Here is an 18,156-nt window from a genome sequence, read left to right on the forward strand (position 1 = left end):
TCCACCTTGAAGCCCTGAGTCAGACTAGTTAGTACCATAATGTGTCTGCACCTTAATGCAGAGAAAAAACTGATACTTACAATGAGATGATGCATTATGTGTCATTTTTGCAGAAGTACAGCAGTTAGTATAGACTAACCAATTTAAAAATCATGAATTTCCTAAAACAATGTGTTATAACTAACCTCAAAACAGGAGCTATGTGTATTAGCTTAATAAAAGCTTACATTTTGCAGCTGCATGATTTTCAGAGAGCGTCATGCCTCACAGAGGATCAAAAGCATTTTATAGGAAACATCCTTGTGAAACTATTACATGGGCGTCGCTTCCACTTTATATGGCATGTGAATTATGTAATGGTTTTTTTTTGCCTCAGCTGGAGAAGCTCATGAACCCAAACATGCTCAGTCAACACCCTTCCCGTCTGTTTAGTACACTCCCAGACTCAACAGACAGGTGCTGTGCCGTCCCTGCACCTAAAGCCAAGCGTAGCCAGCCGTGCCCATCAACGATAGTTTCACCCGCATCAACAGTATGTTTTGTTTGAGCACCTCCCTTTCTCAACAATGTCGCTTTGGAAAAGAACTGGCAGTACAGTAGTGAGTCAGAGCTGTTTTAGTTAATGGATTAATCCTCATAAATAACATTTACATGGGAAAAAAAACACAAGACATAGAAGTTACTAGTAAAGGCAAAACTTTCTAAAGGAAAAATATGTGTTTGCTGTTGACTATTTGTTATTGAAGCCTTTTGAAATAGCTGAAGTGTTTAAAGTGTTTAAAGTATTAACTGAAGCAGTTAAAGAGGTTGAAGTGTCAGTTTTAGTGCTGAACTTAAAGAAATTAGTGACAGTTCTATTGCATAAACGTAAAAAGATGTTTTTTTTCCTCTTTATTAGTAGCTAGATGTGCACTTATAGAGCGTAGGCCTTGGCCAAGACCAGTCGTCCACTTTTCTTTTCTACGTGCAAACAAAACCATCATCCACCGTTAAAGGCTGTTATTTCTGGAAAACACATTTTTCCTTATTGCAGTCACTCCCTAGTGATCAACTGCAACAATAATTTTGGTGTTTCCTCATCGATCAGAGTGTTGCTGAGATATGACTTCACCTGTTGTTTGGATTGTTCACTGCAGCTTTGATTGGCTGTGATGAAGAAATGCGTTCAAAAAACAAAATTCATATGAATACTTCTGTGAAGCCTGGTTGGAAGATCATCTGGATCAGTTTTGTTAACAATTTAGGCCACAGTGTCTGTGTAGATTTTAAGTCAACGGGACTTCTCTTTTTGTGTCCTGAAGGTTCAAATCAAATCAGGTTTATTGTCATTTTGCTGTACATACAACAGTAGTACAAACAAGATGAGAGAACGTTTCTTCAGGATCCAAAAACTAAAAGCAATTAAATAAAGAAGTGTTTGCATGTCCGGATCAGCAGTTCAGCATTCTGAGAGCTTGTGGAATGAAGCTGTTGTAACTGCCGGTGTAGTCTCCGATCGGACTCCGTGTTGATGTAGTTGGTCCAAATCACAAGACGTTCACTGCCCTGATGTTCAGCAAAGTCTCTCGGCTTTCTTTCTTTCTTCAAGAACCAAGAAACACTCAAGTTTGAGGTTGTGGGTCACTCTGAACTCAACTTGATCCAAAGAATGTAGTGTTGCCTCATTTGTGAAAACTGTGCATATGGTTCAAAAGTTACTTCGACCCTTGACATAGTCTTCTATGTGCAGACACCAAGATTTAACAGGCCCCTTTTTTTGCCAGTGCTCCATCTCTTCATCCTTCTTACTGATAGACAGATATACAGCAATGACATCATAACCTTCTTGGTGGAGGTGATGATGACCTTTGCATTTTCAGTCACCATAAACTTTGCATCAAGTATTGGTTTAGTGCTTAAATACCAGTATGTTTCACCGTACTGTACTGTTTGAAACCAGTGGCCTGTACAGATCCACTACCGGATAATTCCAGTGGTTGATTCAGGCTGACTGCCATGTGCTGAACTTTTAGGTCATCTGGCTTACCAACACCCAATAGTAATGATCATAATAATAATGTGCTGGTAGTTTAAAACATTAAGATGAGCTTAATTAAGCTGTTAGAAGTAAAGGTCGTATCCTGCTTACTGATGAGACGAATGAATGATGCAATGAAATCATCCCTAAATTATGACGACGATCACTATGTTTGGAGGAACACTGACCTCCTTTCAGATCTGGTGTGAGGACATGAACTGTCTTCTTGTTTGTTCAGGTGAACTAAGCATTGGGTTGTTTGTCTATCTAGGACAGGGATTCGAGGAAATTGGGTCGTTCCATGAGGATGTGCTGGTATGCTATTAATTATAGAGTAGTAAGGGCAGAGGGAACAAAAAAATTAGAACAGACAGTTAGCTGGAAAGAACATAATGTTGCCTAACTTAACAGCGAGTAAACACATTTCAGAGGACAGGAGAGGCTTTTTAAAAAATATAGATATACCCTGGCTAGATTAGTGAAGTTCTGTAGGTTTACTGAATTGTGTTCACCTTAATGATATTTACCTTATTCAGCATTTGCAAAAATAGCACTGAACAGACATGCCAGGGAGAATAACTGCTCCATTCATGTTCTTATTGTTTGAGACAGTGAATTTCAGCCTTAACATTTTGTGTGTGTGTATATATGGATAGATCAATCCCTGTTGAGACTATAACTGTGATCAAAGACTCTAAATACATCCACAAAAACTGAACAAAATCTTATACTGTTCTGTATAAAATGAAATGAAATCAACTTTTTTTTTTTTTAGCCTAGGACCAAAGTAAAATCGGTTTATTCTCCTTTGCATCATAATAACCTTCAACATCTCCTGCAGGTTATTGACTCACTGGGCGTCATGATCTACAAAGCTCTGGATTACGGCCTCAAACAAAACGAAGAGCGCGAACTCAGCCCTCCGCTGGAGCGCCTCATCGACATGATGACCAACACCGAGGAAACCGAGAGTGACTCCTGTCCTGACGAAGGCTACGAGGCCACGGAGGAAGAGGATGAGTGCGAGGAAGGAGAGGAGGAAGAGGAGCTCGTCTCTGCTACCTCCGCCGGCACAGTCAGCAGCATCCAGAGCTATCGAGACATCATCATGGTAGGTTGGAACGGCAGGCGGGGTTTGTTTGTAACTCTCTGAACCCCATCCAGGTTCTGTGTTTTGTTTTTTTTTTTGCTCCTGTCACATTTTCAGTCACAGTAGACTAATTTTTCACTGCAATATAAAGTCCTGCCCCTCTATGGAAGCAGTACAACCATGACTAGAAGTAGAGAGAGCTCAAAAATGGAAAAATTGGAAATAACCTGCTGCATAATACTCTTATCTGACCATAGCTGCTGGCAACACTAGAAAAAATAGTTAGTCAACATCCTTAAGATGTTTAACTACTTATGTTTTTAATTCGTTTTAGAAATTGTCTTCTATGTGCTTTGCGTAACTGCAGCCTGCAGTTCAGACCAGTTCAGTCAAAAAGGCCCTCGTTTTTGTAATTTAACTGTTGATCGCTGCTGATGGATAAATGATTTCATAGTTGCATTAAAGAACACATTTTTCACAGAATATGATTCGAGTGGTCTAAGTGAGTTTGAACAAAGTGATTTTGATGAATTATCACGATTTAACGTGTAGATTTGCTCAAGTTTCCTGATGGAAAAGTTTATCACAGATGAGTAGTTCAAGGACTGTCGGATTCTTTTTGTTCTCAATTTTTCGTCTGTGAAGAGTCTCAGTCATCCAGGTCATGGTTACTCTGGTAGATTAATCGTAGCAACTGGACTTGCTTGGTTCTTTGAAGACGTTCCACCTCTCATCCAAGAGGCTTCATCAGTTCCGACTGACTAGTTGGGAGTTCCAGATATTCTTAAGGAGCCATTCACACCTGAGTTTTGGTTTCAGCTGGGGGTTTGTTGCTCCTCCCCCTCGTTATGTGAGTTGTTAGTGCTCCCCCTGCCACAATGGGGTTTGTTAGGGTCTTTTGTGGCTAGGTGTGGGTGTGGTGTTTACCATGTGGCAGCCCCCAGCTGAAACCGAAACTCAGGTGTTAACGTCTCCTTAAGGATATCTGGAACTCCCAACTTGTCAGTCAGACCTGATGAAGCCTCTTGGATGAGAGGTGAAACGTCTTCAAGGAACTCAAGCAAGTCCAGTTGCTAACAATTTCAAACCTACTTTTGGGGTTCGAAGGGTTGAAAGGTTTACTGGTGATTTCACACAGCAGTGTTAGACGTCGAGGGATAAATAACAAAAATTACCGTGAACAAACCGGCAAAGTGTGCAACACAGTATGAGATGCAGACGTAGATATGTCGATATCTACATTCCTTGCATGCACACTGATGTATACTGTATCAAGTGTTTGTATTTATGTTTGGCTGGCAACAAGAAATGAGGTTGTCTTCCAGTTTCCATGGGTACATTAACCTAAAAACAAACATCAAATCCTCACACTATCTAATAGTCTCATAATAACTTTAATAATTTATTGCAGTGTTTCCGTCTTCCTCAATCTGATCACGCAGCCCGTGACGGATTAAAAGGATGCAGCAAATATTTATAAATCAGAATTATTGAAGGCGTGTGATGTGCAGATGCCTCTTTGTGCTTTCGGATATTTCCTTCGGGATCCTGCACATATTAAAAACTGCCAGGATGTACACACATTTTTCCTTTTTTCCCCACATTATTACATTATTAGTCATCTGGTTTGTTAACAAAGCAGTGCAGCCACATCATCATCATCATCAGCAGCAGCAGCAGCAGCACCCCAGCACCAAATGCATTCCCCAGATGGAGGCCGTCACACTTTAAATTCCCCAAGCAGCTTCTGAATATGAGACTGGTAAATATAGCTGTGTAAACACACCGGCGTTTGGGGAATAGGCTCAGAAATGGTCACAGCTTGTTCCCTCCATGTAATGAACTCGGCACACAAATGTTAGGTCTGTCTGTTGCCACTACGTGTCCAGCCTGGCCTCTAATTCCTCCAACAATCATGCTCTTGAGCGTAAACTGCAATATGCTGGTGTGACATGGCTGGATTAGATAACTGCACATTCCCGGCTGACCTGCTTCCTGGTTTTACTCCTTTCTGTTCTGTCAGACAGACAAGTCAGGTTGGTGAGGGTTCACTGAGTCAAGACGCTGACAGATGATGACAGGACTTGGTAGTTCCCACTTTGACAGGGATGGCTAGAAGTTGAAAGTGCTGAATGAGTTTTCTCAATGCTTTAGTGAAATGGAGTGGACACAGGAGCTGTCATCCTCCAAACTGTCCATCAGGGGGTTTGAATGTAGCCCACCCATCTTCAGATTAATCATGGCTCATCAAATACGCAGTTTATTTCAGATAAAAGGGGCCAACAATCCACTTTAAAAAAAAAAAAAAAAATTATGCAATTAACCTGCATTTTTCTTCATTAAAACAAATGGCTTCACGTTTGCTGCACCTAATTGTTTGCTGTAATAACAATGGAAACCACAGACGCAGCAGTATTTTAGGCATGCGAGTGCTTACTTTCATTACTCCGGTGTCAATTTACCTGTAAATTTCCCCTCAGTGGATGAGGATGAAGAGACGCCATCTGCTGAGTCAGATTCTTGTGACTTGCCACACCCCCCTCAGCAGAAATATGTCATTCGTCTGGTTCCCTCCATTGTTTCTCTGGAAATAGTTCGACGGAACATCCATTACTCTGTTCGATAGCTTTTCATGTTATCTTTACAGTCGAATACCACACAGGTCAGTTCTGTAAATGGCGCTTGGGCTTGTCGGGCATTGTTTCTCCAACTGGACAATCAGGTTCACATTTGCTGATAGTTCTGCTTCACATAGTTCTGTGTTTTTAGTCCCAATAGCAGCATGGCCATCTGTCTGGCCATCGCTTTGGTCCAGATTGAAACACTCGATAACTGTCACATTGGTAATAATGTGACTGCCCCTCCAGTGCAGTAAATGGCTCAATACTTTCATTTGACCAGTACTTTGATGAGCTGCTGTGTTTTTGTTGCTAATTAGCTAAACTAAGGTGGTGCGCATGGTTGGTATTATAACGTCACAGTGTTGGTATTGTCATATTAAGCACGTTGGTATGCTCATGTTGACACTATAGATTCGTGAGCGCTTTCAGACATGGGATAGGTAACATTTCTGCCACGTTAGTCTGTATTTGTCATACAGGTGACATCAGACAGTATATCAAGTGATGTATACGACATAATAAAGCAATCATAAGCACAAGGCTAAAGCTAAACTAACAGCAGCTTATCAAACTGTACAAATAGCGAAAATAATTTATGTATAATTTCCTAACCACTAAAAATTCTGTCCATGTGTGATGATATCCTGACTACTACTTCACCAACAGTAAAGATGCTCATATGGATCTTAATGCACTTTGATGCTGCAGGTGTTTAATAAATTCCGAGGAAAGACTCCTACAAACAGCTGGACAAACTAAACTTCAGCTTCTGTTAACGTTTGCAAAAGAAAAAAAAAACCTGGATTGGAATAATTGTTTGTGAGTCTCATTAATCTGAGTTATTAGTCTCTGTTTTCCTCTCGTATGTAGTGTATAGTAATGGACTAAGACCTGAAATTTAATAGCCACATTAAGTCAATAACATCAGCAGCTTTTTGTCATCTAAAAAGCATTGCCAAAATCAAATATATAGTGTCTAAGCCAGAGTTAGAGACTAATCCATGTCTCCAGCAGGTTAGACCACTGTAACGGCCTGCTCATTGGCCTCTCTAAACGAGCTGTATGACGGCTGCAGTTTATCCAGAACGCTGCTGCTCGAGTCCTGACTAGAACCAGGAAGTACGACCACACTAGTCCAGTGCTCAAGTCTCTGCACTGGCTTCCTGTCGCTCAGAGAATTGACTTTAAAACCGCTTTGCTTGTGTACAAGTCTCTTCATGGTCCAACACTAAAGCACATCTCTGACATGTTAATGCCATATGAACCATGTCGGGCTCTGAGAACCTCAGGGAGGGGTCTCCTGCCGGTGCCCAGAGTCAGGACTAAACACGGTGAGGTTCCAGTTTTATGCAACTAAAATCGGGAACTGGATTTCAGAAGATGTGAGACAGGCCTCAAGTCTGACAATGTTCAAATCCAGGCTGAAAACAGTTCTATGTAGTTGTGCATATGACAGCTGAAAGTATTTGATCTGTACTCTTCTAAGTAATGATTATATTTATGTTTTTATGGATTGATTTTATCTGCCTCTTTGCTTTTAATGTAATTAATTAATAATTGTGTTTATGTTCTGTGGACTGATTTTATCTGTCTTCTTATACTTTTGTGTGAAGCACTTTGAATTACCTCGGATATGAATTGTGCTATACAAAGAAACCTGCCTTGCCTAGTGCTTTACTATAATGGACACTTCATTTTGTAGTAGATCTGAAATTGCAGAGCAAAGAGAATGACAAAGGTGTTTTGTGACTTTGGTATGAAAACTGTCTTTTGCACTTTCTGTGATGTTTTGTGAAGACCAGTCGTGCTTTAACTATGGAAGAGATCTCCGTATGCAGCAGTTATGCAAGATACTAATATATGTACATAATGCTGGCCATGTTTCATTAATGAGCGTGACATGAAAGTATAACCCACTTACTGCTTTTTCACCTGCACAGATATGTTCCTCCCACCTGCCCAGCCCATCAGACGCCCCCAACCACTACCAGGCCGTGTGTCGGGCTCTCTACGCCGAGAGCAGGGAACTACACACCTTCTTGGGGAAGATCAAGAGTGCCAAGGAGGTGAGATGTTTTGACACCTGACATCTGCAAGTTATTAATACATCCAGTGCGGACAAGTCTGACAAATGTCTGCACTCACTTTAAACATATTTTTTTTACTTATCTCTGCAATGCCAAGTCTGGTAATTTTGTCCATGAGTCATACTTAGACTATTTGACTCATTTGCACATCACAGACCTGTCAAAATATGAATATAAAAGTGAGGCGAAAGAGCGAGGGAAAAGTGTGATTCGAAGCACAGAGCAGATAAGAGGTTGTGAGAAAGTGCCAAACTTTCTTGTCGCTCTGCTTTGGTATGTGGCTTTACTGGGTGGAATTGAATTAAGATCTGTCAAGGCCGACAGACTTCCTTTTGCTGGGGAGAGAAAAACACCAGAGAGGTGCCCAGAAACAGCACAATAACAACAAAACAGTCCACAAAGAGACAATAGTGTAGAATGATTGAAACTGTGTGAGTGTCCTTCTCTGACCCATTTGCCAGGGCAGCTGGGAGCTCAATTGCTTGGCATAACTTAATTGTGCATGAACGTGATCTGGCATCCTGTTTCTTGCGTCTGTCTACAAGCTAGCTGGAAAGTTTCTGTCTGAAAGCGGCGTATTGGTGCTGGAGCGACTGATAAAGATTAGTGAGGAGTTCCATGTTGTTGTCGTTGTTGTGCTTCTTAGTGACAGAATGTTTTAGACAACTGGCAACCAAGATGTGCTTGGATTTGGTCTTTTTATTAAAAATTCAACATTAAAAGGTAAATGACAAAACACTATTAACCCTCCGAACTCCAAAACCAGACAGGTTTGAAATTCATGTTATATTTAAAGAAAAATTGCACCTTTTTTTGGAGCCAGAAACTGTAAAAACTGTAAAAATGGATTGGTTTGGATTGTGAACTTTCCTACAGCCCTTGAACTACTCATCTGTGGTGCTGTTACGTCTGAAAAACACCAAATCTAAACGAAAAATAGTAACATTTCATCAAAATATCCTTATTCTTCAGCTTATTTAAAAGTTTGCCAGAAATGAAACGTTTTGAGATTAGAAATTTTGTAAAAAAGTAAAAACAAAAGCTTAAATTCTGCACTTCTGCTCAACCATGAAACCATTAGTGGAGCCATATATTCATGTCAATACCATAGTTTATATATATTAACAATATATCTGCACTTTTGCACTTCTGGTGAGCTGCTAACTGCATTTCGTTGCCTTGTACTTGTACATGTGTAATGACAATAAAGTCTAATCTAATCTAATTGGTGACTCAGCTGCAGCCGACAGTCATGTGATCAAAACGTGGGACTTTTCAGCTGAACATGAGGCTTGGTTTAGAGCAGGTAGGGGAAAAGTACGCAAGCAAATAAGTTAAAAAAATAATAAAAAGGTTAAGTATCTGTAGTGTGTAGTCACCATTTTCCTCGAGTGCTAGAAACACCTGTGGGCACTCGGAAAAATGTTTATGTTCAATTTTTGTGAACTTGTAACGTGATTTACAGCATTCTAACTTTGTTAAACTGTACAAAAGATATGTCTGACTAGTCTTTACTGCTAACTGTGGCTGTGCTGTTTTCATAGAGGGGCAGAATTTATAGCGTAGTGACAAATAACCGTACAGTGGTTAAAAACGTGACGAAGAAACATGCAGAGGGTTAAAGAAATATGCATTGGATTATGTCATCGGCATCTTAAGCCAATCGAAATATGACAGATGAGAGTATAGTCATGTTTTGGAGTCTACTTTGTTGTTCATAGACTTAATAATACAATTACGTCATTGTTGGACACCCTGTTCACTTACAATTTACACCTGATGATGATGCTGATAATTGTGTGCATCTATTTTAAAGAACATTTCTAAAGAATGTCTCAGAGAAGTGCTGGAACAAAAACCCTTTCCTAAGCTCACTTAAGCATTCAAACTAGACATGAATTGAAATTCTCTGTTGTCTGCAGTGATCTAACTGAGGTTTAAGGAGGATGTTGCCGTAACACTTGGTCTACGACTTGTCAGACGGCATAGCTTCACCGTACAGTATGTTCACACGAGCTGTGGCTTCTGCAGCAGGCACGGTGGATGCAAACAATCTTATGTAATAGATGGTTATAGAATCAAGTTTAACCTTATTACAGAAATTTAAGGAGCTTATAGGAAGGGATTGGACCACTCGGCTACATGGGGCTCCCTGTAGCACTCAATGTTACTGGATAATTACTAATAAGTAACCACACATGGTAGCGCACATCACACATGCTTACTGATTAGGGGGTTAGTCAATGAGTGTTGCTCTCAGTTTCTCTGGCTGTTTCAGTGTTTTTCTGCTTTCTGTCAGTTTGTACGGACTCCCTCTGTTGGGTTCCCCTCTTTTCTGCCAGTATAGAAAACAGCAAACTGAAACTTTGGTGGCTCCTGAGTCACAAAGGTGGAGGATAAATAGTAGGATGAATATGATTAAAGAAAAACAGACTAAGGAAGAAGGACGTTTCAGCAGTAAACATGGGTGTGGATGAATAGATGTCTAGATTAGAAATGCGAAAAGAAAGCAGTTGCCAGCAAACAACCCTTAAGGCTTCTTTTTTTTCGTTTGATCTGAAACTCCTGTATAATTGATATAGATCATGTTTTGTTCAACTTTTGATGAACCTGAAGTGGCCTTGAGAAAAGTGCAAATCAGATGACAAGATAGCATGCTGACATGTTTAAAATACACCCAACAGAACGCAAAACATGTCTGGGATTTCCAAATCCAACTACCTTAGACTGTAAGGATAAACGTTGCACATGCTGAACACATCAACTCCAAAGCTTGTTTTCAACCAGTATGACATTTAAACTAATCACCCAGCATGTTCAATAATTTCCTTTTGCCGAAAAGATTCAGCAGACACACATTAATCGCAGTCATTAGTGGACTATTGGTCTATTTTTCCCTCCTCTGGCTCGCTGTCAGCACAGAACGATGCAGATGGATATCAACATGCAGATGGATATCAACATGCTCATGTGAAACAGCATCTATTGATTAATTAACCAGCCTGCTATTACAATATGGGCAGTTTGCCCGTGACCTCAATTTGATTTTCGCCGGTCTTGTGAGCGCAGTGATGCACGAGTTGAATGTCATGACGTTGCAAATTTTCTGTCTCAGTTCTTTCCATTCCCATTTCATGTTTTTCCTTTCTTGTTTTCTTGGCCAGAACCTTCGAAGGATGGAGGGCGAGACTCATGAGGACCCCGTGAAAGACCTCGATGAGCTGCAAAACGCAGATTGGGTAAGAACAATATCTACTTCTACTTGGAGAACCACTAGGTTTAACTTGACCACAGCTGTTGCGTGCATCTGTACAGAAGATAACAGCCTTAATTATCACATTGTTTTTTTTTTTCCCCTGAGAAGGCACGCTTCTGGGTTCAGGTCATGCGAGATCTACGAAATGGCGTCAAGTTGAAGAAGGTTCAGGAGCGTCAGTACAACCCGTTACCAATTGAATACCAGCTCACGCCCTATGAAATGCTGATGGATGACATCCGCTCCAAACGTTACAAGCTGCGTAAAGTCATGGTGAGGGTCACATGAACATTTGTTTAGCTGTTTTGGAGTAATAAGACCACCCACCACTACTTTATACAAATTAACAGTCACATTCCTTCATTGTCTCTGAGGTATCAAGTTGTTGTTGATGGTCCTCTGTCTGATTCCAGGTGAATGGAGACATCCCTCCAAGGTTAAAGAAGAGCGCACACGAGATCATTCTTGAATTCATCAGGTCACGACCCCCTCTCAACCCTGTGAGTAGAACAAAATGCAGTGCCAGTAAACAGTGTGATACTTTTCTCCTTGTTGTCTTTCATTTTTACTGAAATAAGCTTCCAGGTTTCATCTCTACTGTTTTCAGCTGACAGCACTCATCTCTCATGTGTTCCCACCAGAGTCCAATTTCAGTTTGGCAACGTTTAGAAGATAATATGATAATTAGCATCCACATTTAGCACAGCTGTGAAAACACTTAGTCAGAGACATCAATATTTGATTTCCACTTGTTGTATTAACACATAGGCCTGACAGGGAGTGAATGATGAAGAACAAAATGATACATGCATGTCCGTCATCACACTGGCATTGTTAGTCAAGTGATGAACTCTGACTTGGATGACTTAATGCACCTGTAAGTCATGCAGTCTTTCATAATAGAGGTGTGAGGTGGAATCTCATACCTATCTCCATGGCAATGGGGCGCTCACTCTTGTCGTTGTCGGGACAGGTCTCGGCTCGTAAACTGAAACCTCACCCTCCACGTCCCCGGAGCCTCCACGAGCGACTGCTGGAGGACATCAAGGCTGAAAGGAAGCTCAGGCCGGTTTCACCTGACATGATCCGCAGAAGCCGCCTGGGTGAGACGCTGACACGCACTAATACACATTAAATTATCTTATTTACAGCACAAATGGACATAAATCCTCTGAACCCCAAGTCGTTTGTGGCCGTTTTTCTCCTGGCACATTTTTACTCAAAAAAATCGAGAAAATCTGGAATCAGCATTTCCCAAATGCCCCCAAGTGTCACCAATACTGGAAACAAATGGTGACTCTACATGCTAAATGTATATTTTTTACTTGCATGTTTAATTTGGGGGCTGCAAGGTGGAGCAGTGGTTAGCACTGTTGCCTCGCCGCAAGAAGGTCGCTGGTTCATGTCCCAGTGAGGACACCCTGCGTGGTGTCTCCATGTTCTCCCTGTCCATTGTGGGCGCGTCCGTCTCCGGCTTCCTCCCACACAATCCAAAAACATGTTGAAGTTAATTGGTGATTCTAAATTATCCGTAGGTGTGAATGTGAGTGTGCTTGGTTGTCTGTCTCTAAGTGTTACCCTGTCATAGACTGGTGACCTGTCCAGGGTGTCTCCTGCCTTCGCCCTAAGTCACCTGGGATAAGCTCCAGCCCCCCACGACCCTAGTGAGGATTAAGCGGTGTGTAGATGATGAATGGATGGATGGATGTTTAATTTGTTTCCATACTTGTCTCCTATCTGCCCTGCATAAGCGCAGCCTACAGTCCATTCAGCCAAAAAGTTTCAGAAGTTTCTAGCGTGACTGTTGGCTGCACCTGAGTCTCTAATGGCTTCACAGTTGCACCAAACAGGACTGATTTATATATATATTTATTTTTATTTTATTTTTTTAACAGAATCCAGTTACTGCAAATGTTCGTTTTTTTTCTGAATTTTTTGAAAAAAGTGAATGAGATATCTCAATTTCAAAATTCAGATCATCTTGCTAAAGGAACTGCACATCCCACATGAGTAGTTCAAACACTGTCAGAAAGTTGAGAAACCAAAGATTTTTTCATTTTTTTTCAGCTTCCGGACCCGAAAAAAGAGGGCAATTTGGGAAAAACTTTTATGGGTTTAACTTTTCCTTTTTTAAAGAAAAAATGCCTCTCAAACCTGCCAGCAGGTTTTGTGGTTCAGAGGGTTACACAAAAATCCCTCAACACTCTTCTGAACATAACTCACACATAAATCAACAATCCTTTTTGTTCCAACTATTAGCATCAGCTGAAGAAAGCTCTTCACCTCTTTTCTCTTTGCGAGCGCGGCGGGCGGCTTACTGCACGGCTGATCTTCATGTGCCTAACCCATCCACTAACGACAATAACCATTAACCGTGACTTAATCATTCTTAAACGCATCCATCACAATTACTCTAACAGCACTCCTCCTGCTCACTTAATCAGAAGTGTCTTAGTGTTTAAACAAGGATCACTCTGACTGTGGCTGTTAGCCTTCAGGTGTTTACCAGACTGATGCTGCTGAAGTAACTGTCACTGCAGCTACTGATGAACGGAAAACTAAGCTGACATTCGTTTTATAAAATCACAATGTGAAAAGCTGCCTCTGAGGCAAAGCAGTGCAAAGGAGGGAGATTATCCGTTTGGTATGTTTTACTCATAATTGGCCAAGTGGAGATAACATTTCAAACCATTAAATGCTTTAATCAGTTTACAACAGCAAATGTTTACAGCGTTCTATACCATACAGCGTTCTATGCAGTTCACACAAGACTCCTTTTGTTAACGGCTTTAGGAACATGGAGCAGCTGTTGCATAATCATACATAGGAGATTGTACAGTTCTGTGGAAGTATTTCTGAAAATCTGAGATTATAGAGCCTGGGTAGAACAGTCTATTTTAATGAATGATATGTTTTATAATCATCAGGGTTTTTCCTGGCTCAGAATGGGCCTCTGGGAGGTCATTACGCATGACAGGAAGCATGGACAGTAAAGGCAACGGATCTGTGTTATTCCCCACATCTATGCATTTACCTCTTATTTGTGGTGATCTGATAAATAAAACTAGCTTTGACATTTGATTAAATATAGCCACAAGTAACAAAACTAGTTTCAAGAACGTATTTCTTCTAAACTCTATTATTATTTCGACACTGTCGAAACCTCTTCATGCTAAATTCCTCTACGAAGGAAAAACCCTGATGATTTACTGACTTCATCGTCTGTTTAAACTTTTTTCTTTTTCTCCGATTTGATTTTATTTTGTTGTTTTTTTTTTTCCAAACATGGGCATGTCTGTCAGTCATGCGACCGCTTAGCATGTCTTACAGTTTTGACTCATCAGGTAAAGTTCACCTATTGTACTCCTGTTGTTGTACCTTGTGCTTCATTCCAGGCTTATTTTTAGAAGTAGCTCCTGCCCCTCCCTGATTTCAACACACACACACCTTTTTGTGTTGTTGTTATATTTCATGCTCGTGTTTACAAGTGCATCTATGACACACTACTGTCACTTACTGGCTGTTATGATAAAGGCACTTTCTCCCCCTGAGGAAAAGATGGGTCACCACAGTGCAACTTCATCTCAGGATGAGGGGAATTTTAATGCAGGTGCTCACTTAATTTTACACGGTTGGAGTAATTTTAGAGGCAACGAGGTATATAGAGCAAAATCATGAGCATATATTTTAGAAAAATTCTGAATGGTGGCGGCCCCAGATATATAAAGGTTACGCCCAGCAGCTGAATGTGTGGTCTAGCTCATAGGGGATAGCCATTGAACCGGAGCCAGTAATGTGAGATTACAAATCATCACTCTGCCTCTGCAGCCAATCTGACCTGCTGGTCACCCTAATCCGCTCTCACTCTGGGATGTGAAGAATTACATAACACTGGTGTCAGCAGCCTACCTCAGATAAACAGCTGAATGGCAGATGAAGATTTGAATGTCGCATTACAGTTCACAGGATGACCACGATCCAGATGGGTGTACGACAGTAACCTTTTTGCTCTGTGGCTGCACTCAATGTCTTTCTCTGCTTCCCCGCCACTTCCCCTCACGCTCCTCTCCCTCTGTGCTTTCTAGCGATGCCCAACCGATTTATGCCTGACCACTATCACGTAGCATCCTGTAATGCACACCTGTTCAGACAGATGTTTGTTACTGTCAAGTCTTCCCTGTGGTACTAGTCTGGTGTTAGAAATGAAAATGTTGACTCATGCGCTCTCATTAACAAGTGTATTCCCTCAATTTGTCTGCAGGTGCAGGGAAAAGCATCAGCACTCCTCAGGACTTGTTCCGCAGTTCAGGTAAAGCAAAGTGTCCTTATTTCTCCTTGCTGCCTCATTAGTGTCCTATAGTGTGAATAAAGGTTTACACAGCAAGCTCAGCCAGCTATTCTCTAAACAACAAGCCGTTTCTGACACATTTTTACTCACCGTGGATTCATTTTTTACTCCAGTATGAAGTCCTGCACCTCTATGGAAACAACACAACCGTGGCTAGAAGCAGAGATCATAGAATGTCTTCTGTGCAGTATAACAAAGTTCTAATTCTAATTCATTTCCAGTTATAATTTCAGTTTGTTTCCATCCTCAGTTCAGTCCAGTTCAACCAAAAACTCGAAATTCTTGACATATGTTGGTCACAGCTGACCCACTAATGACTTCTCAGTTTCTTTGAAGAGCACAGAAAAGACATTTGTGTGTGAACTAATGTGATATTGATGAAATCTACAGATTGTTAGCTTAGATTTGTTTGTTTCTCTGAATGAAACCAGAAGTCACACATGATTAGTTCAAGGACAGTCAGAGAGTTGAAAGTACAACTGCTGCCCTGTTTTGGAGTTCAGAGAGTAAAGAAAGCCAGACAGTTGTAATGCAACACTGTCCATAACCAAACCTCTCTACAGTGTCAGAAGCCACGTCGTCACCTCTTAACTACCTGACCTTTGACCCACAGACACTCCTGACGCACAGAGGAAGTTGGCTGGCAGCACTCAGTCTCTGGCCAGCGGCACCACGGGACCCAATCAGAGTGGAGTGCAGCCACTCACACAGAGGAAGAGGCTGCTCAGAGCGCCCACGCTGGCCGAGCTGGACAGCTCCGAATCTGATGTAAGATGTCCGATGACTCCCTTTGCCTCATGCACGATGCCCGTCCCCTAAATGTGACAGCTGCTTAAACTGACAGCGCCATTAAATCTATCGGCTATATACTACAGTTCAAGTCATGTTCCAATGTAGCAGCTAAAGTATAAAATGACACTGATTAGCTTAGCAGTCATTTGTGTGTTAGCATTATCTCTGAAGGCATTAATAGTTTCCATGTTAATGCAGAATTTTCTAGACGTGTACACTGATGGAGTGTAAATTGGATTATTTCTACACGCTTCTCAAAAGTATTACTAAGATTATCTTCAGCGACTTGTGAAGAGTTCTTAGAGAAAAAGGACTTCATTCATGCAATATTCAAAGTAATTCAAAGTTACTTAATGTGTGTCATTTGTCTGGTTGGCAGGAGGAGCCCACACGCAGCAGCTCCAGTATGTCCACGTCTTTGGTGGAGGACACGTCTCCCGAGTCTGTCATGACATTCCCAGGGAAGAAAGGTACAACCTTAACTTAACATGAGATAAGATAATTCTTTATTGATCCCCCATAGGGGAAATTCAGGCATTGCAACAGCACAAGACAGCGGCACACAAAGAATACAATAGTGATCGCCTCACTGTCCTTGGACATGAAGGCCCTCTTCTTGATGTTAAGAAGGATTTTAGTCTCCTTATTGGATGGGACAATGGCGTCCTCACACAACTGTATGTATAGTATAGGAATAAATCACAAAGTATTTTCTGCTCACTTCGAGTCCATCTAAGGTGTAAACACAAACCAGAAAGTATCCTGATGTTTAATGTTTCTTCTCTGGAAGTCTTTTTTCCATTCATTTCTGTTTTTGTGTCTCATCTGCAGCTCCTCCGAAGTTCTTGCCCATCTCTGCCACCCCCCAGCCGGACAAGCGCCAGTCTCCACAGAGGCGGCACTCCATCGAGAAGGAAGCCCCCACCAGCGTCCGTCCTTTCGTGCCACCAACCAGACAGGCTTCCAAGTCTTTGGTACGTTTATGTTATGATTCTTTTTTTTTTTCTACTGACTTGCTTATAATCTCTGAATGACTGAATAAATGAGGCCCCTGAGGTTGATAAAAGATCTTTAACATTCCAGCTGGGTTTGAAAAATATTGAATTGCAGATTTTTCTGCCACAGATGCTTAACTTGGATGATAAGACTGACATGGTAAATTATATTCTTCATTGATATTCCTGAGATTATCCTTCTTAGAAGTCACCGTTATCTGGGTCTGTAATCGATCAAAGCCTGCCAAAAGAGTAGAAAGTGGTTTTTCAGAAGCATTTATGAGTGTAAATCATTTATAAATGATACTTTTAAATTGCATAATTCAAATGAATATAGACATGGGTATAATTTAAATGAGTAGAGCACATTACTGCAGCTACATCTACCAATAACACTGGATGTACTCCCATCCTGTGGCTGCTCATATGTTTGAGGTCACTGGTCGTCTGAGTACCTCCGTGTTGTTGGTATGATTCTAGTGCAGTTGATGGATGTAATTGAAACCACAGGACAGCTGCTGTATGAAGAGGATTTATATGGAATTGGTTTACTCTCAGCACTCGCTTTTTTAATAGCAGAACCACTGGAAGGTTATAAAATCAGTGGAAATGCATATCAAAGCCTGGATTAGACGACTCTCTTGGGGCTTCATACTTTATATTTAACACTTGACTTATTGATCATTAGCATCACAACAGTGTCAAGTTTATGTTGTCAAGGATTCATTTTAAAGAGTAGTTACTATTTGTTAATAGCAAGTTGCTACACGGTTTTGTTTTCAGTTTTAAAAAATATAGTTTCCAGTTTTTGTTCCTTTATTTTCTTTTTGTATTTCAATGTGCACAGACAGGTTTTGCTTTTTTACACTGATATTAGGAGTTGAGCTTCTTTAGTGGACGTAAAACACTTCAGCTTCCCTCCCTTTCTGATTCACCTCTTATCTCATCAG

The 18,156-nt window shown here is 41.0% G+C and overlaps 1 protein-coding gene across 2 annotated transcripts in view; it reads left to right on the plus strand.

Moving 5' to 3' along the window:
* Window positions 1-18,156, plus strand: part of spire1a (spire-type actin nucleation factor 1a) — a 38,358-nt gene that overhangs the window by 14,719 nt on the left and 5,483 nt on the right. For both annotated transcript variants that reach the window (XM_008306741.1, XM_008306742.1), the window contains exons 3-12: window positions 2,859-3,128; window positions 7,669-7,794; window positions 10,980-11,054; window positions 11,180-11,344; window positions 11,485-11,571; window positions 12,045-12,174; window positions 15,333-15,380; window positions 16,033-16,187; window positions 16,591-16,681; window positions 17,043-17,185. In XM_008306741.1, coding sequence (XP_008304963.1) covers window positions 2,859-3,128; window positions 7,669-7,794; window positions 10,980-11,054; window positions 11,180-11,344; window positions 11,485-11,571; window positions 12,045-12,174; window positions 15,333-15,380; window positions 16,033-16,187; window positions 16,591-16,681; window positions 17,043-17,185 — 1,290 coding nt within the window. The remainder of the gene's footprint in view (window positions 1-2,858; window positions 3,129-7,668; window positions 7,795-10,979; window positions 11,055-11,179; window positions 11,345-11,484; window positions 11,572-12,044; window positions 12,175-15,332; window positions 15,381-16,032; window positions 16,188-16,590; window positions 16,682-17,042; window positions 17,186-18,156) is intronic.

The sequence above is a fragment of the Stegastes partitus genome, unplaced genomic scaffold, assembly GCF_000690725.1.
Source record: "Stegastes partitus isolate 25-593 unplaced genomic scaffold, Stegastes_partitus-1.0.2 Scaffold46, whole genome shotgun sequence".
Classification (NCBI taxonomy): domain Eukaryota; kingdom Metazoa; phylum Chordata; class Actinopteri; family Pomacentridae; genus Stegastes; species Stegastes partitus.